General features: G+C 31.5%; 2 protein-coding genes and 1 long non-coding RNA gene across 5 annotated transcripts in view; all 3 read left to right on the top strand.

Moving 5' to 3' along the window:
• The window catches only part of LOC149903529 (glutathione hydrolase 1 proenzyme-like), a 40,860-nt gene that overhangs the window by 11,063 nt on the left and 8,625 nt on the right, over window positions 1-21,172 (top strand). For all 3 annotated transcript variants that reach the window (XM_090109059.1, XM_090109057.1, XM_090109058.1), the window contains 4 exons: window positions 5,513-5,734; window positions 13,265-13,485; window positions 18,636-18,825; window positions 20,345-20,545. In XM_090109059.1, the coding sequence (XP_089965185.1) occupies window positions 5,513-5,734; window positions 13,265-13,485; window positions 18,636-18,825; window positions 20,345-20,545 (834 nt within the window). The remainder of the gene's footprint in view (window positions 1-5,512; window positions 5,735-13,264; window positions 13,486-18,635; window positions 18,826-20,344; window positions 20,546-21,172) is intronic.
• On the top strand, window positions 7,576-8,278 carry LOC149903532 (nuclear protein 1). The gene has a single exon (XM_090109060.1). It carries the CDS (start codon window positions 7,680-7,682, stop codon window positions 7,881-7,883), a length of 204 nt encoding a protein of 67 aa, XP_089965186.1. The 5' UTR covers window positions 7,576-7,679; the 3' UTR covers window positions 7,884-8,278.
• LOC149903531 (uncharacterized) lies at window positions 8,858-10,358 on the top strand. The gene is made up of 3 exons (XR_016457421.1): window positions 8,858-9,428; window positions 9,552-9,613; window positions 9,688-10,358. It is a non-coding gene; the product is annotated as an uncharacterized LOC149903531 (long non-coding RNA).

Here is a 21,172-nt window from a genome sequence, read left to right as displayed (position 1 = left end):
AAGTAGGATATCAATTTCACGAAAATTAGCTACGTAGTCTTTGCCTGATAGAGAAATATTATTTTACGTAAATGTGAAAAGTATGAAAACGTTTATTTTTATGTAAACATTAGGTATATTTTAGAAAATGTAAACGATAGAACAAAACTGCTGTATATACATATACATAATTGTAATTTTTAAATAAATTAAAATTATAATCATTGATCATTCATCTGGAATTATATGTGATAACGTGAATTTAATTATGCTTTGACAAATATTTTTGGATAGACGCATACAAGACGCATAGTATAAATAATTATACTATGGTCTGTGGCGAGCACATTGGCGAGTTATTAAAAAAAAAGGTAGAGTTTTGAGTAGCTTCCAATGTCTGGTGTTATAAATTTAAGATATGAATACAAGTCACATTTATAACTGTTTCTATATCGAAAATGTGTGTGTACCTATCCAAATAACATAGTAGGTTGTAAAAACTTTATACCTAAAACATTTAAAAATATTATTATATAATAATATCGATGGTCTAATAAAAATACTGACCAAAATTGACTAATTTTTATTAAATAAAAAACTAGTTCAATATCTTATAGATGATCTCTAAGAGATCATATTAATCAAATAACTGATAGTTGAACGACTAAATTATTCTACTCTCAGTGAAATTACCTATCGCGATGAGGGAAAAGTATTCTATCCAGGTGTTTCCAGAATACTATAATATTATACTAACTGTAATCGATCATGTCAATCATATTGAAATCACATGCAAGCAAAATATCGATAAACGTTATCGTTATAATTATAGTTCCTGGACATTATTTAAATATGAATTAAATTCAGAACCAAGGACTTTAAATAAATAACTAGGTAGCTTGCTCCGCATTACAAAAATTCAATTTCCATTTGCGTTAAAGAAAATACAAAAAAAATCCTCTTATAATATTATTTCAGTACGTATAGAAGAATACGTCGTTTAAAAGAATATTTGATAATAATTAATATGCATTAATGCCTCAGCCCCCGGAATCACAGACACAATAGAAAATCTATTATTTGTACCTACGATTTTCCTTGAATTTATTTTACTTTTTCTCAAGAACAGGTGTCATTCGCCCTTCTCGTAAACTTTCTTACATGCTCACGACATATATAGATATGTGACAAGGATATAAATCAATAAGTTACATTTCCGCAACTGTTGTAGGAATGAGGAAATGGGATAGTAATTAATGAGCAAAAATTAATGCGAATAGAAGTATTCGCTAGAGATTTTAAAAAATATTACGCTTTTTAGTTTTTACTAACTACATATAGTAACTAACTGAGCCCGCGGATGTGCATGTGGTACCCGCGTAAAAGGTAGTAGGTATAATAACGTTTTAGTGCTAATCCAGATTATAATCTACTAGCTTACCACCCGTAAATTATATACTAAAAACCTTCCTCTTGAACCACTCTATCTATTAAAAAAAACGCATCAAAATCCGTTGCGTATTTTTAAAAATTTAAGCATACAAGGGACATACTACCCAACCAGCAAAGATGTCCTATAACAATAACTTACATCACTAAAAAGCTTTTTAAATGACGTATAACAGTGTCGCGGTGACAAGCTTGTTGTATAATAGCGTTTAATGAGATGATTTTGCTCTATAATCATACATAGCAAATTTGTCCCATAACAAGGTGATGTAAACGTTTATATCACTATTTTATACGGCGTTTATAGAGCAGCTCTTATCCAGATTTTGGTACAGCAATAACAGGACGATATTATCACATAACAGCGCTGGTGGTCTCTTTTTTACAGCAAATTAGTGCAATAAACGATTCTAGGGTAACCTTTATAGTCCCATGCCTATAGAAGCGTAAAAAAATTTACAATAGGACAATTTAGTGTTGTAATGGTTTTCCTTATTACTATTATAGCACTGTGAATCTTCATGGTTGCTGAAACTCCATAATACAGCAATTAGGTGATATATCCGAGTTTTATATCACTTCTTTGTAACCTAATTGAATTATATTAGTGTTTTTCTGCCCATTATAACGCAGTGGTTTAATAGCTGAGTGGTCAGAGTTATAGGACTGATTTACTGTATAAAAGAGTTAATAACTCTGTTATGTAACAAAAACGGCGTATTAATGTAGTAAAATGCGACACTTACGAGAGATATACGGCCTATAAGAGAGTTTCTTTCACTTTAAAACAACAAAAACCTGCCATATTGTCAGCACCGTCTCGTAAATAAATGAAGGGTTCTATTTAATAATCATGGATTGAATGAATTTAAAAAAATCGCAGCTTCAGTAACGATTGACACCAGACAAATTCAAGGTGAGGCTTCGAATACGGACAATGATTCCGTACAATCTGTTACATCCTATGAACAAAACCAAGTTAACAGCCATCATGTGGTTTGTGATAATTCAGAAGCAGACCATTCAGACACTAGTGTTTTGCTTGACACTTCGGGATCGGAATCTAAAAATCGGAATTTACACTAGAAAATACAAAATAAAACATGTTATGGGTTTTCTATTTACATCAGGGAACCCTACTAATTTAATCTAGTATATGGCATGACAGTTGTCAAAACTACGTTCGTTTGCGGACGTATAATAGCCACGGAGTTGCTATTTGGCATCCTATACAGCAATTTGGTGTAAAATTAGTTTTTTAATTACTTAAAACTCAATAATTCGAGGGGGGCATGAAAAAAACATCTTAATTATGCATATAATCTATCAGTAAAATTTCATTCACAAGTCAGTTTATGTATCTAACATAATTAACAGTGTAACAAAAATTAATATTCGACACCACGATGATGGTTCCTATAGTCATTTACTCGTATTATCAATTGGTACACGATTTACCATTTTGTATTATAATTATAGCGTCGCAGTGACTTGTACATCGCAACTTCGTGCTACAAAAGATTTGCGGTTACTCTTAAAACACAACTTCGCGCTGTAACAGCATCGCGGTTCCTTTTATATCACTACTTCGCTCTATAACAGCATCGCGATTCTATAAGTGTACTCTTCTATAGGTCCAATTGGCATCTGAGTTGCTGCTACAGCAACACAATACCACCAAATAGCTTTATAAATGCGCCACTTTGGGGTTTATACAACGTTCTTATCACCCTTATAGGACTACCAATTAGCACCTCTGAAACGTTCTTATCCCTTCTATAGAGCAACGATTTGCTGGTTGGGTAGGGACAGAGAAAGCGACTGTTTTATACTATGTAGTGATGACTATCTGTTTACCAAATTTCTTACGGATCCGATCATCTGATCTAGACACCAAAGAGTAACAAGAAAGAGAACATCCATAGGTAGGTACATTCAGTACAAACTTTCGCGTTTATTAGGATGAAAACGCAATTAAAGTTTAATGCAGATACGAGGCAATGTAAACTTCTGTGATTTAAGTTCTAATTATTGTGCTTGTATTTAAATTAAAATCCTGTTTTAAGTTTTTATAATTATGTATATGTATGTAACACGTTGTATTGAACAAAGAAATGGGTTTGAATACGTGATTACATTTTGATTATTAGCTAAAATATTTAATTACTTTTTCTTTATAATATTATAGTAGCTCTATTACATCTGAAGAATACTTGTCGTTTTCCTAAGCATGCAAAGACAAACATTTATTTTTATATATATTCTATTTCGTGAAAAAAAAACACATTAAAAACCTACTTAATACAATATTAAATAACGCTACTAAATAATGACACAAAATATTTTTTTATCATTTCGATCTTATCTGCTGATTACCGCTTTGATCATATGCATCGCTACGTGGCTCTTAAATAAACAAGGTTTTCTGATGATACGGCATGTCTCATAGTTATCACGATTTAATTATCTCATACTGGGAGGCTTTATTCGAGAATTAGATAGATACTAGCTTTCCGCCCGGGGCTTCGCCCGCATTTTCAAAGATAAACCCGCATAGTTCCCGTTCCCGTGGGATTTCCGGGATAAAACCTATCCTATGTGTTAATCCAAGTTACCCTCTATATGTGTGCTAAATTTCATTGTAATCGGTTCAGTAGTTTTTACGGGAAAGAGTAACAAACATCCATACATCCATACAAACTTTCACATTTATAATATTAATAGGATAGGATAGTCATGCGTAAAATCAACACTTATATATCTATAAACTTATTTTGTACTATACTTATTAGTTATTATAGGTTATAGAAAATAATATACATAGCTGCTATGTACATAATATACCCTTTTATTTCGTTCTAGGGTAAATAAAGCATATTGTTTGTAATTTTTGGGCGGAAACCATTCAATTTATTTTTAAATAAAGTTCTGATGAAAATTAAGTAAGTAAGTATAAAAAAAATTTTTTCGCGTTTATCGAACAACATACAAATTCCTTTAAGACTAGTGACATCTCGTAGCATTTTATGGAACTTCTGTAAATTTATAACGCCTTTCAATGTTGAGAAGCAAACCTTTCATGATAAAATAAACATATACATAGGCGTTATTATATTTATCTATTCATGAAAATTACTGAGTATAAATATAATAGACCACAATGATAAATAGCGCATGGGTAGTTCTCGCCATCTATCGTCATAATATTAGACCAACTGAAAGTCACCGTCTTGAACAGCTGTTTGAACGATCGATCCCGAACCTGCGGGCAAGTTCACTGCATTATATCATGCAATTTATGTATTTTGACAGTTCTTTAGGCCCTCCGTCAGTTGATAACCAATAAAATTCACCGGTATACACTTTTTATAACTACCTGTCGATATTGTCGTTTAGGGGTGTGAGGCCGCTATGTTTCTTACCTGCCCTTTGCTACACAGTAGTGGTGCATAAAACCATGGAGCATTCCTTTCGTAATGGACTGCATAGGCGGCATTTCATAAGCACTCATGCTGATGAGGTTCCTATTGACACAATTCGATTGGTGTCACCTATTAATAGATTTGCAATATTGCAAGGGAATTTTAGCCATGACCATTATCCATCTAAGTAAGTAAAGGATAAATGTTGCCGTATGTTTGGTTTATTAGCTGTTGCGTGGTAAATACTTATCCTAATGGTTTCAATTTCTTAACTAAGGTTTATATTAATAAAAATTATTACGATTTGAAACATTGTTTCTAATAGGTAGGTACACATTTCGTAAAAAACTGTATTCTAAAATATATAATATATTAAATGAACTAAGTATAAAATTAAGGTCCTAAACAAATGGTCCAAAAGACAGTTTTAAGTATTTGTAGACTGAAAGAATAAATTAAAAAATTGAATAAATTTATCTTATATTATATAAATTATATCATATATATATAGCTCTATTAATTATAAGCGTGTACAATTATTTTAGTACGATATCTATGAATGAAGGATTAAACGATTTTTTTTTTATATAATTTCCGAATTTACATTGGATTTAAAAACTCATTGTTAGATGGCATTAACATATTAATAATATTGTTAACAGGCCTACAAAATTGAAGACCAAATTAGTGATCGCTGGCTTGGTGACGGTGATCATACTCTCAGCATTAAGTGGCTATTTTATTGGACGCGCTGACTACAAGAACAGAAAGCTAGCTGAACCACCAGATCCTGTGGAGCCCCTACCACCTTCACCATCATGGCTGCACACCTTCAAACGAGCAGCTGTGTGCACAGATGCGCCGCATTGTTCAGATATTGGCAGGTTAGTCTTATTGTCATTCAATGTATTATTTGTACCAAAGTTATTTCCAGAATATATCAAGCATTAATCATATAATTCGGCGCGAAAGGCGATGTAAAATTGCCTATAGTGTCTGCAAGATAATAATCTTTAGGTTCATGAGAAGTAAATATCGTCAATATGTTAATATGTAATATTTAACCCCCAAAACATATCAATTGATTTGAAAATGTAAGACATCAAATAATTGTGTAAATGATGACCATGACCATTATCCATCTAAGTAAGTAAACCTAAACGATAATTATTAATGTTGTTAACTGGAAACCGTATGTTTGGGGTACACATTTCGTAAAAAACTGTATCTATTCTAAAATATACAATATATTAAATGAACTAAGTATAAAATTAAAGTCCTAAACAAATGGTCCAAAAGACAGTTTTAAGTATTTGTAGACTGAAAGATAATAATCTTTAGGTTCATGAGAAGTAAATATCGTCAATATGTTAATATGTAATATTTAACCCCCAAAACATATCAATTGATTTGAAAATGTAAGACATCAAATAATTGTGTAAAAATCCACAAAAAATAAAATAAAATAAAGTTTGAGCAACATCGTAGTTCGTACGTTGTAGCTACTCGCCAAGAGATAGCGCTAATAGATTTGTTTCTTGTTTTACAAATTTATACGAAACATTCTTATAAATTACTGAATATCAAACAAAGTCAAGAAAACGAATAATAAAAATTTTTCATTGAAACAATAATTATAATCAGTAAAAAAGGTCACGTTTGATATTGCAAGCGTGATGTGAATGCAGTCTGCACTTTGTTTATATTTTACACAGGTAAACACAAATATGTCATTTACAATGGATTTGTATGTGTGCACGTAATGTTACCATCTTCGAGATTTTTCCACAATTTCTAAGAAAAAATAAAGTATTGTCGTGGGGTAATAAGTTACTGTGTTTTTTTTATTAAATAGGTACATCACAAAAAAATCTTGATAATGAATCTTTGCGGAAAGTAACTACCTACCTGGTGGAGTTTTTTTTTCGTATCATAAACTTGTTTTATGTGTAGGTACATCATTAATTTATGATGTAGGTAATTCAAGTACCTATTAGAAAGTGCAAAGTTTTCTAAGAAAGACACACACATTACATAGTTATATCTAAAACCAAATTAACTACGTCTTATATTGAAAAGTTCTTTAAGACTTGAATTTCTTGGTTGATCTCATTTAATTTTAAACCTATAGCACACCGCGGACACTCCATACAAAATGATCGTTTTGACAGTCACACTGTAGAGACTGCAAATGTGTGTGTTAACGCTTTATGGTTGGCACATTTGTGACTAGCGTAAAAAAAAATTCGCGTTTTTCTGATGAAATACATCCGTAAACAGCACAATATCTAACCATTTTCTACGAAAAACGATAATCACAAATCCAAAATAATAAAATTACTTAAAGTCAATTTGATTAATGTTGTCAATCTTCGTTGCGTATCGTCCTTGCAGAAAAATATGGCCCATTTTATGTCTGATCGCGCGGGGGTGAGGTAAGTTTAATTTTGGCGGGAGGCGGAGAGTGTCCGTTCTGTAGCGTTTAGCTACTATTATGTATTCTGTGCCTATAGCAAAATTTTCTTTTGTTCTTTTTATTTTATAATCGTTGCATAATTTCGCGTGAAAAGTCAATAACGGTATGGTATCATTAACCGGCTTACAAACACATATACAATTTCACTTGTGTTGAACCGGCGCGGCTCAAGTCCAACCAATCACACTTCGAGACTTATCGACGCGCATGCGGTCAGTGACGTGTCTCGAGCAGTCTATAAAAGCGACGCGCCGGTACTGCAGACAGACATTTTGTTGAAGCGAAATCTACGGTGACATTGTCAGCGCTATAAATTACGTGTGAATTTTACTGTGAAGAAATAAATTTTAAATATGTCTGAGGCTTTCTTTGATGAGTACGACTACTACAACTTCGACCACGACAAGCACATTTTCTCCGGTCACAGTGGCAAGCAGCGTACAAAGAAAGAGGTGAGCGAGCACACCAACCACTTCGATCCATCAGGACATTCGAGAAAGATCGTTACAAAATTGGTTAACACCGAGAACAATAAGAAGGCTGCTAATAAGCATTAGATGCGTTAAAATAAGAAAAGACTATGGCGTGGAAAAGGATTGCTGATTTGCCAAGCGGAAGGAGGACGTTATGGCGAAAACCCGAAAAGATTTCGGGGAGCTCGTCACTGAGATCAGTGGGACACTCCGAGCGAATAATGCTTTCTCAGGACCTTTATTTTGCACATTATAATGCAAGTGTAAGATGGCGGAGCCGCCGCACTTAGCTTCGTGCACCGGGATTTCATCCTACAATGAACACAACACCGTTCCAACGACTGATCTCAACCCAATGGGCTTGTTATAAAGCTCAAAATTGCTGTGTTATTATTTCTAGTTAGATTTATTACGTTATTTTATCGTTTCGATGATCTAAAACTACTGTAATGTAAGTCTAATAAAACTATACAAAAATATTTCTGTTGTATTATTATCGACCCAATGTTTTTGTTTTGTACGTGACTTATATCGCGAGGTCATTAGCTATGAGTCGATCTGCCTACGCAGTACGCAGTCGCTGTTTACATACAAAAACAACCTTGAAATACAGACAACGTGACCTCGCTTACCAATATCGACTTTTCTGCGATTTGAAACTGCGAGAGGTTTTTAAGGAGTTCTTAGAGCTATCCTACTCTCTGATAAAGTATTATTCAAAATATATTATTAATGAATAATTCCATTTTAATACTTTACCTATCAATCTTCTTTCATATACTTACCTAGTTACTTATGTACTTAGAAAACCTACCTTTTTACCTACTTAAATATGTATGTAGTGTGTTGCCAGTACTAAAAAATTGTCACTTGGACCTTTTTTTCCAACAGCACATAGGTAAATCATTCGTCTAAGAAATGTTGAATTAAATTTAAATTTTTTTCTGAGAAATGTTATCATGAATTAAATTTAAGTTTTTCCAAACCTTAGTTATACATATATAAATCTCGTGTCACAATGTTTGTCCTCAATGGACTCCTAAACCACTTAAGGTGATGAATTAATTTTTCTAACATTTACGGCCCTTTTCAAACCTTCGTAATTTTTATATTATTAAAGTTGTCGTGATGAAAATTCTTGACAAGAAAGTTCAATAGTAACACAATACGTCTACCGTTTTAGAAACATGATTCCATGATATTTTCTCGATAGAAAAAAAATACAAAGTTCTCATTGTTATTTTTTTATAATCTCTGGCATCTTCAAAATAACAAACGTAAAGTTACGACTTTTTGGATATTAACTATAAAATATACAACCTATACGTCTACCGATTTAGAATTTTGAAATATGCGATGGTTTTGAAATAAACAAGAAATACTTGAAATTAGCGCGCGACCAGCCAATATAGCGAGAGCCGCCCTGTACCTTCCTACCCCGATCGCTGCACGAGTCATTCCCGCTACGGCCGTCACACGGGGAACTTGTGTCGCTCGCGCAATCGTAAAAAAGGGTGACAACACGATAAGACAAAATGAGACAAATGGGGACAATAAAGAAAATAAGAAGAAGAAACATAAAGGTTGGAGAAAAAAGAATGCTTACAATTGGAACAAATTAATGAAGAAGTTGGTTTTATTTTAAATTTGATGATAATTGTATTATAGACGATGTTTGATATGTACCCCTGTTTTAAGTACATAACGAATGTGTAAGATTTTTTTCATTTATAGCATAGATAATCTTTTCAGAAATCCGGAATCCAGAAGGAAAATAAACCCACTGATTGTTCACAATGTGAACCCACTCCTTCGTAAGTACCTTTATTCAGTCAAAAATGTATGTTATCAACGTTCTACTGGTTTTATCGCATGATTCCATTTTTAGCAAAAAGCAACAAAGTGCAAAGAAATAAAAAATCATGGTGAACTTAGTGGAAGTATGGCGGACGTGATATGGAACAGGAGCTCATTGGAGTAGTATTATATTTAAAAAAAATACGAAAAAATTTCAAGAATTACATGTCTTAGTAGGTGGTAGATAAGTATGTTGTATAAAGAATTTGATGTTGATATTTATTTCATTTATACTTACTACACCTGTGCGGGAAATTGCTTAGTACTAAAACAGGTTTATATTCATATTTACATAGTAATGTGAGTTTTCATTTCGAAAAATTTTGTGTAAGTATATTAAATTGAGTTCCTGGGTGATCTGGAAACACAATTGGGCCCGGAAGATGACGCTGCAGTCACTCCTCCTAATCACATGAACCGATTTGGATGAATATTTGTGTGCACATTTCATTGTTGTGGGATGATTGGTTGATTCGTTTTCACATTAGCTAATATTATGTATTTTTGTTGTTAGAAAGTAAACTTAATTTAATGTTTATAATACATTATTATTGGTATAAATAAGCCAGTGTTCGTCTCACATTGCTGTACCTGCCTACCTACCCTACCAGGGCCTAACTTTGTTCTGGCTATTTTATTTTGATTATTTGTAATGAATAATTACAATTATAATAGAGTGCAAAAAATAAATACATGCGTCAATATATTTTGTATTTTTTTTTAAACAATTTTTCTATTTAAAAAAATTTTTTTCATTCCGACCGCGGCTTTGCCCGCTTGGAATTAGGTTATATCGTGAATCCTGTTTTATCCCACAGAAGTGTTCAGTTCGGATAAAAAGTATCCTATGTGTAAATCCAGGCAATTAGCTATATTTTATCAAAATTGGTAATGTAGTCTTGACGTGATTAAGTAACAACTAACAAAAAAATATACAAATTAACATCCAAAGTTTCGCATCAGTTTTACTGTATTAGTGATATCTTCCACTCTTGACTTTGACTGAGAAGAATTAGGGTTTATAACTTCTTTCAGAAATAGTACCTTTCATTTCTGGGCATGATGTAATATCTACGTCAGCATCAAATTCTATCTAAATCAATTCAGTAGTCCGCGTTATTGATTACCATTTCATTTTTTCAGAGTAACAATATTTTTGTTATTTTAAAGATTATTTATAACCTGTATTATTTTGTAATAAAGTAAACATTACGAAATAATAATAATTATTAATAATGTCTAAGTAGTTGTTGGAAAGAAGATTATTTGTTTATAAGCAAGAAAATAAAACCAATAAATCAACAATTGAATAAATGTATAACAATATTATAACTGTATGACGACTCCATACATGTTTGTCCCGAGTCGGCCAGCGGCAGCGCGGCGAGTTTGCAAGAATGACTTCGCGCACACCCGCGTTCGCGATAGCGAGCTATTAGACTCCGCCCGCCAAGCAGTGGATTTTTTTTTGTGTATCGTCTTAACCGATTATAATAAAATTCGTACACCATGTGCAGTTCGATCCAACTTGAGAGATAGGATAGTTTAGACATGTAGGTACCACGGGCGAAGCCGGGGCAGACCACTAGTACCTTATAATTTATGTTGACTAGATAATTAAATTATTCAATCCCATTGTGAAAGGTCCGCATTGAAAGAATAACATTTTTACCATTCAAACAACAGATAATTCAAATACAAATTAGTTTTTTTATTAAAGGGTAGGTTATGTTAATAAACTTTAGATTTTCCACAGAACAAACGAAACTCCTAATTATTATTATAGAACTGTCAACTGATGTGGCTAATGTTTCTCCCTTGGTTTCTCCTAAAACCACTACCTACTTACGTACCTAACTAACTATGTATTTAGTATTCTGTACTACTACAACCACAGATTATTAAATACCATTTACAAATAAATGTTTTAATTTGGAATCAAATTAGTGACCCTTATCATGATTTTCCTTTAATTCCTCGAGAAACAAAACAGTAACATACATTTTTTAGGGATTTAGTAAATTAATTCTTCTTCTTCTTCTTCCAGCTTCAACGATTTTGTTATATTTTTTTTCCCTTATTAGAGTTACACTTGTTCTTGTGCATACAATTATTGTGCTAAAATACTTTATGCGCCTAATAACAGGCTATTTGAAATTAGGCATTTATTATAGAAATAGGAGATTTAGATCTATAATTATTAATCTTGGACAATACTAACGTGAACGAGTTATTATGTCGTATAGGAATCACATGTTGTGGAAACCTTACTAGATGCAGCATTAGTTTTAAAGTAGATCTTTTAACAAGATTTATTTTAAAACCATAAATAGTTAAATAACGAAAGGGTACCTAAAATGTAATTTAATTTGATAAAATATGATTTTGTAGTTTTTACTTGTTATAAGTACCTACCTAAGCATATTTATATATAAGCACTCAAATGCTTTTTTAATTAATGTAGTAAGTAATATTTCTATGCGTAAAATTTCATTATTTACTGATTAACCGATAACGACAGGCGACTAATGATCAGTGACCGAGACTTATTTTTAGATTTTATTTGGCAAACAATATCTGCATTGAAACATTGTACTGTATCACGTGACATTGTTGTTATTGTATAATAAGTACCATATTCTGGCCATTTAGTAGATAACAATTTAAAGGTATGTTGAAATACCTAAAATAATCATTTATACATACCTATATATTATAGTATATAGGTACCTATGCGTAGATGTTAAAGCATTGTTATTGTTCATTATTATTGTAAGTTCTTATCAATAAGAAAACAAAAAACAATAACAAACTTATCTATGCTTGTATCTACTCGCATTTCAGAGATTAGCTACATACCTACCTAACTTAATTGATTACCTATTTACCTCTTATAAATTACCTGCCTTCCTTGAATGCATATAATCACACAGAATAATAAGTCCAAATTTCTTGAGTACCATTAATTCATAGTGCATAGGTACCTTGTTTATAGTTTAAAAAAAGTTTTTTTTTTTTTTAAATTATCACCTTTGGTGAAACTGACTAAAGATTTTTTATGAATAACGATAAATTAGAATCACAGTAGCAAAACAAAAACATTTCTTGTTATGTATCTTTACAGCCAATACTCATAATTACGTGGTTCATTAGAATGACGAAATATTTTATCCTCCTACTGGGTGACGTACCTACATGTTGACGCTGCGGCTCTTGCATCATAGTTGTTGATCAGTTTAAATATTTTGACTGTAATCCTTATATCTATTGATTACTTGGATCTGATATTTTGACATAGTATTTGAATTATCAATAATTATAATAATAGGATATTAGGTAATTCTGGTTTGTTCAAATGTTTAAAATTAAAGACGGTGTCCAATACAATTATTCCTTCATTTGGTTGGCTTGCATTGATTGAAATAATAATTATATAAATAAATTGGCAGAAATACATAAATAGGTATATTCAATATAAGTAGTTGAAATAAAATTCTCGATCGCGTATGCATACTTGGATTAAAGAACAAAATATCTTTTAGCCCGTAGAATCCAATCATACCTAATTAACCCAAATTATTATACCTAAAAAATAAAATTTTCAACAGGCACATACTTTCAATAAATGGGTCCGCTGTGGACGCGACCATAGCGGCCATGTTCTGCAACGGTCTTCTAAACCAGCAGAGCATGGGCTTGGGAGGAGGCTTCTTCATGACTGTGTACATTAAAGAAGAGGAGAAAGCATATACTGTGATAGCAAGGGAAAAGGCACCAGCCGCTGCCACGCAGGACATGTTCCATGGAAACTACGAGAAGGCAACTAAAGGTAAGGACTAAGGAGTATCTAATCTAGAACAAATAACAAGCTCTTCTAGAAGCATCGAGAATATTTTTGTTCGACAGTGCCGTAGTGGTCTCATCGTCTTCAACGAACTGTAAATAGTTCAATAAAACATGTACCTACATAAATCATAATTTAAAAATTTTGCCACATCGACAATTATTTGTTTTGATCATAAGAAATTTAGTTACCTATTTGGTAACTATTTGTGTTCATAAAGTACCTAGGTATTCATGTTTTTAATAGTTTTATTGTAAATTGTAAGCTTAGTTAAGTTAGTTATTAAAATAATTCATGTTATGGAATGGTTATGGAAGGATTATTTTATAACAAAACATCTGTATTTGTATTTAAATAAATTTCTATTTCGGATTCTACGCGGCATCGGGGTCATAGCATTTCAAAATAGAAAATAGAAATGTTTCAAACTTTGAAACGAAGCAGTCGATACTTATAATAACTAATTAGATATTATATAATAATGAATGAATTATGAGTTATGACTTATTAATAATATACCTAGGCATTGCTTATAAAGACAGATAAAACTATATTATGATAATATATTGTCTAAAGAAGCATTTAGAACAACGACACCTACTTTAAATTATTGAGTATTTAGTTTGAATTTACTCATAAACTGATATGTTTAATGTTACCTATATCAAGAAAAGAAATTAGTCACATCCATTTGTGATACAAATAAAGAAATATGTTGAATAAGTATTCTTTATTATGAGAAAAACAAAATTAACAGGCTTGTTTATTTGCTTTCAGTGTTTTCCCAAAACCACATTGGTGAAGTAGATTACCATTCATTAATTACTGAGTATTATTATATTTTAAACAGTGCGAGTGAATAACGATTACTACATAATATGTAATCTAATCAGGTTATCATAATATTCATTTACTGCTTATTGTTATAAATATCATATAAATAAACAACTATCGCTTGCCAGGTTAAATACAATAGGAAAATATATGAAACAATCATTTTCTGGTAAAGTACAGGGCGATGACCGTGATTCAGGCTACTCGTGTTGGAAACAATCATTCGTAATTAAAATTGCCTTCCTTTTAACATGCGATTTTATAGCTTTGTTAACAAATTAACAATGCTTTCGAATGCAGGATTAGCAAACAACAATATACACGTAGTTGTAGGTCGTTGGTAGTATCTGTATAAGCAAAACAAAGGATGAACAATAACCCAGAAAATTTGATAATTCATACAATTAAAATAATTAAATATACCAAAATATTCTATTTACCTACGAATTACGATTGTTTTAGCTTGATTTAAAACCTTTACAAAATCAATTAATTCGAGCTTGATGTACCTTCTTCGGGTCACAACTCACATTGAATAATTTTTTTTTTATATAATTTTTTTAAATTGTTACTTGAGTAATAGACTAGAGTAGATAATTTTTGAAACAAAAAAAATCGCAGTCGGATGAAACCCATTAGAAAAGGAGGGCAATATGATAAAAATGTAAGGAAAAATAAATTACGGTCAATCCGAGTTCGGGAAGCGGGAGGGGGGAGCTTTTAAGAGAAAAAAATGGTTTCTCTCGATTTCCGACAAAACTACAAGTCCTATAGAAAAAAGTTCAATGGCAAAGTTGTAGGTAATTAAAAGTTCTACAACTTTTGTATTCACAATTTTTTCACATAACCTCAAAATTTAGGTGAAAAATTCAAAAAACCAAGTTTTTGGTCTTTTATTTTTATCTACTTCAAAATTTATTTTTTTTCTACGAAATTTGGTGGAAACTTACTTTATTATGTCCCAAATATACTGTAATTTATTTGATTGAAAATATTAATTTTTTCGCCTTATTTTGAATTAATACCAAAAAAACAACCTAATTTTCAATCGAAAAGTCACCCGTCAAAATATCAGCTTTTTTCTAAAACTTGGGGTGCCTTTTATTCATTGAAATTTCTATTTTCATATGGTGTAAAAAAAATAAACACCACCATAGTAAATGTTCTCAGGAAATGCATACAAACAGTCTGAAAATTAGCTTTTACTAAATCAGGCACACTTCTCGAACTACCTGAAATGTTTTTATCGACATCATTTTGCTTTTGAATATGCTGTAAAATATTAAACTTAGAACAGATAATTATTTTTCTTTTGAAATATTACCGAAAAGCCGATACAAGAGAAGATATAGAGTTCAAGAAGTGTGCCTGATTTAGTAAAAGCTCATTATTACACTGTTTGTATGCATTTCCTGAGAACATTTACTATGATGGTGTTTATTTTTTTTTACACCATATGAAAGTAGAGATTTCAATGAATAAAAGGCACCCTAAGTTTTTGAAAAAAGCTGATATTTTGACGGGTGACTTTTCGATTGAAAATTAGGTTGTTTTTTTGGTATTAATTCAAAATAAGGCGAAAAAATAAATATTTTCAATCAAATTAATTACAGTGTATTTGGGACATAATAAAGTAAGTTTCCACCAAATTTCGTAGAAAAAAAATAAATTTTGAAGTAGATAAAAATAAAAGACCAAAAACTTGGTTTTTTGAATTTTTCACCTAAATTTTGAGGTTATGTGAAAGAATTGTGAATACAAAAGTTGTAGAACTTTTAATTACCTACAACTTTGCCATTGAACTTTTTTCTATAGGACTTGTAGTTTTGTCGGAAATCGAGAGAAACCATTTTTTTCTCTTAAAAGCTCCCCCCTCCCGCTTCCCGAACTCGGATTGACCGTAATTTATTTTTCCTTTTATTTTCATCATATTCCCCTCCTTTTCTAATGGGTTTCATCCGACTGCGATTTTTTTTATCTTTTCATTATTTTTAAAGGCTTCTACCCCAGTCTATAAATAACTATAAATAATTTAATAGTTTTCGTGCGATCAATAGAATTCCGTTAACCTTGATGAAATAGTGTACAGAAGTCTGTGGTACAGATAACAGTCTTAACAAAAGATTATTCGATAATAATAGAAATAAAGCAATACAAAAAAATAAACAGTTGAGAGTAGGTGAAGGTAGAAAAGTATGTAGGTATTTACCGTGTAATTTGTAAATTATCTGTTATATATAGTAGACTAGAGTAGATAATTTTTGAAACAAAAAAAAATCGCAGTCGGATGAAACCCATTAGAAAAGGAGGGGAATATGATCAAAATGTTAGGAAAAATAAATTACGGTCAATCCGAGTTCGGGAAGCGGGAGGGGGGAGCTTTTAAGAGAAAAAAATGGTTTCTCTCGATTTCCGACAAAACTACAAGTCCTATAGAAAAAAGTTCAATGGAAAAGTTGTAGGTAATTAAAAGTTCTACAACTTTTGTATTCACAATTTTTTCACATAACCTCAAAATTTGGGTGAAAAATTCAAAAAACCAAGTTTTTGGTCTTTTATTTTTATCTACTTCAAAATTTATTTTTTTTCTACGAAATTTGGTGGAAACTTACTTTATTATGTCCCAAATACACTGTAATTTATTTGATTGAAAATATTAATTTTTTCGCCTTATTTTGAATTAATACCAAAAAAACAACCTAATTTTCAATTGAAAAGTCACCCGTCAAAATATCAGCTTTTTTCAAAAACTTGGGGTGCCTTTTATTCATTGAAATCTCTACTTTCATATGGTGTAAAAAAAATAAACACCACCATAGTAAATGTTCTCAGGAAATGCATACAAACAGTGTGAAAATTAGCTTTTACTAAATCAGGCACACTTCTCGAACTACCTGAAATGTTTTTATCGACATCATTTTGCTTTTGAATATGCTGTAAAATATTAAACTTAGAACAGATAATTATTTTTCTTTTGAAATATTACCGAAAAGCCGATACAAGAGAAGATATAGAGTTCAAGAAGTGTGCCTGATTTAGTAAAAGCTCATTATTACACTGTTTGTATGCATTTCCTGAGAACATTTACTATAGTGGTGTTTATTTTTTTTTACACCATATGAAAGTAGAGATTTCAATGAATAAAAGGCACCCCAAGTTTTTGAAAAAAGCTGATATTTTGACGGGTGACTTTTCGATTGAAAATTAGGTTATTTTTTTGGTATTAATTCAAAATAAGGCGAAAAAATAAATATTTTCAATCAAATAAATTACAGTGTATTTGGGACATAATAAAGTAAGTTTCCACCAAATTTCGTAGAAAAAAAATAAAGTTTGAAGTAGATAAAAATAAAAGACCAAAAACTTGGTTTTTTGAATTTTTCACCTAAATTTTTAGGTTATGTGAAAAAATTGTGAATACAAAAGTTGTAGAACTTTTAATTACCTACAACTTTGCCATTGAACTTTTTTCTATAGGACTTGTAGTTTTGTCGGAAATCAGGAGAAACCATTTTTTTCTCTTAAAAGCTCCCCCCTCCCACTTCCCGAACTCGGATTGACCGTAATTTATTTTTCCTTTTATTTTCATCATATTCCCCTCCTTTTGTAATGGGTTTCATCCGACTGCGATTTTTTTTATCTTTTCATTATTTTTAAAGGCTTCTACCCCAGTCTAATAGAGGCTTCGCAGAGTTTCCAAGATAAAAAACAAAAACAATAAATATCGCATGTTTCAAATGTTGCAAACATTTTGCGTAAAATCTCTCCATAGCTTTCTCTTCGATCTGGTTTGGCAATCGACTGTAGTCACTTTAAACCGAGTTCATATGAGCACAAATTTCTCTTCTTTGTCGCACATGGTTGAGGGTGATTACTCCAGTAGTAATCATCTATCATTTTCTTTGGCTATTTAGATTGTTAAAGAGACTGATATGAAATAAGAAAAATACTAATATTTACCGTCCGTTACCTAGTCAGTTACCTAGTCAGTTATTTTCTATTTTCTATCTTTAACTACAAAAGTTATAATTTATTTACCTAATCATAAATCATAATATCTTACCATATTCAAGATTGCCTTAAATTTATTTTAAAGGTATAAGTAGATATTATGGTAAACTCAATGAAACAAACGACTTTATAAATTAGGGTAAAATTTATCAACAGTTAGGATTACTTACACAAGATTTTTCTTTCCCTAAATTCTAGACTTAGCCGAGCCCGGTAAAACATATTTTGATTACCGTAGAATAGGTACCTTATAGCTAATTATTATATATTATATGTAAGAAAATTTTCAGGTCCTTTGGCAATGGGAGTACCAGGGGAACTGCGAGGCATGTGGGCAGCTCACAAACGCTGGGGCAAACTGCCCTGGGCGACCCTTGTAAAGCCTACCTTAGAGTTTTGTAAATATGGATACACTATATCCAAACCCTTGTACGATGGATTGGAAATCGCGCCTTATATCAAACAAGATAAACATTTAAGGTAAGAATTAAAATTCATTGCATTTCGGCGTATCTAATGATAATACACTTGAAATATCTTCTATGATATAATATATCTGGCAAGTATGTCGAAGTGAAACCCATTTCTTTATCTATTTGTAACTAGGTATAGTATTTTCATGCTCATAATCTATTGTTGCCATACTGTACTTTGTGGCTCAATGGCCGATAGCCAAACAAAGCTGTACCTTAATATCTATAAATTAAATCACATTACAAGTATGACGTACTAATTGGTTTCACACATATTATTCAATACGCTTTATAAACTTATTCACAACCACAACGTATCAATTACATTATACATCATTATATTCGTAGTTAGCTGTTTATTCGTCTTATGAATCTGAAGCAGGAAGCTTCGCAAATCGCAATATTAAACAAGGTAATAGATAAAAGCATAAGATTGGAGTTCGATGAACTATATTTACTTGTAGATCCACTTTTTGTTACTAAGAGATATATATTTGACTCCAAAAAAATTGTGAGCCCACACCATCAGTATTTTGTGCTCATACCAAAAATTATTTTGATATAAATATTTTTTTAACTGGTAGCGTGTTTCGTTTAGGGAAGCTATGAACCATAGAAATTAAACATTATCTACAGAGAAAATCGAGCACGATATATGCAAATATTAAAACCGTGTTTACTGGCAAATAAATTAATTTGAAATTTGAATATTTACCTATCTTTTATGCCAAAATAAAAGCGAGTTTTATTTACGCATCAGGAAAACAGCGCAGAACCTTGAAACTTGTCGCATTTGTCCGCTTGATCCTTATTCAGTAAACCGGAAATAAAATGGTCACATGATCTATCCAATGCAATATCTTTGTCAACAAAGAATATCAAATACCACCAAAAAACAGGATGTAATACAATATCTCTCAAATGTATTGTTCTATGCAGTTTTTGTTCGATTGTGTATATAATTTTCTTATTAAAATGTAGATAGATTTTACTTCGAGATGTTTAATAGCAGCTATGTACATAATGCTAATGTAATAAATATATTTTTTGCACCATATAGTTACTGACACCGCCAGCATATTATCAAGGTTTTCTACTCATAAATATCTCGAGAACTAATAACTTGTTCTTGTGTATCCATGTCATTGTCATTATTTATTTATGCATACCTTTATAAAAGATAACCCAACAGCCCTCTATCTTACGGGAAGCTACCCCGCATCGCCTATTAGCAAACAAATAATTACAATGTGCAATGGTATGGTTATTGTAAAAAAATTTTTAGCAGATCCTAAGCTAAACTTGTCAGAAGGGATGTAAGTTTTTGATTGGTCTACTAGATAGATATACATCAGGTTACATGCATTACATATTGCAGGATAATACAGCTCTATAAAACTATATATCGTGCAATTTGCAAAAAAGTTTTTTTCTCGTTTATTTGTCTACACCCATTTAATGACTACACTGCGCGAACGTGACTCAAACCATGCCTTGCTCGACTAAAAATGTTTTATTATTCACAGCAAAACGTATGTGAACAAAGATAAACAGTTTCACAGACCTGGAACAAACGTGAAACCCAGTGAAGCCTTTTGCAACACGCTCGAAAGGATAGCAGAAAACGGTGGTGATGAATTGTACAATGGAAGCCTGGCTGTTGACTTCTTGGAAGACTTACGGGAGGTTGGAAGTATCATAACTGCTGAGGATCTTAAAAATTACCAGTAAGTATTTTTTTCGTGTGCTAGAATAGACTTGTTACGTCATTTATCTAGCCCTATTATTATATTCTATTGCCATCATAAATAATAACCAATTGCCTATTACATTCGGATATAAAATAGATTCATGAGATGATTACGCTTTGGGAACAGCATTGTTTTCCATAAACACATTTATATAACGAATAAACATCTTGTTTATCCCTAACTTCGCACCTGCAGACCGGCTTTTTCGCATTTCACGACGACAACTTAATTCCCGTAGTTTCAAATATTTAAATGAAAAATGTTTTATTTCAATTCTATTCTTATCTGTTCAGTTGCGCGTAGTAATATTTATGTATTAACAATCTTCTGCTTATCATATACCTAAATAGTTTCTAATAAGCCATTTAAGGACTTGCGCCCTTAAAACCGGAATGTCAAAGGTTGCCAGCCAGTATTTTTTGCTATTTCCATGTAGGTCAAAAACATTCCTTATAAAGTTATAAGCTAAAGTTATGGGGACCCTTGCTCAATAAATATCAGGTAAAATGCTATGAAATACTGTTAAAATATTACACAACTATGGAAAAAATACATTATATTATTAACGTCTTAGGTACTGTTAATTGCGAATGGAAATATAAA

Source organism: Colias eurytheme, chromosome 13 (assembly GCF_061535395.1).
Source record: "Colias eurytheme isolate Ceu_HAF_F1 chromosome 13, ilColEury1 Martin Lab GWU primary, whole genome shotgun sequence".
Lineage (NCBI taxonomy): Eukaryota > Metazoa > Arthropoda > Insecta > Lepidoptera > Pieridae > Colias > Colias eurytheme.
This window is presented reverse-complemented; position numbering and strand designations above follow the sequence as displayed.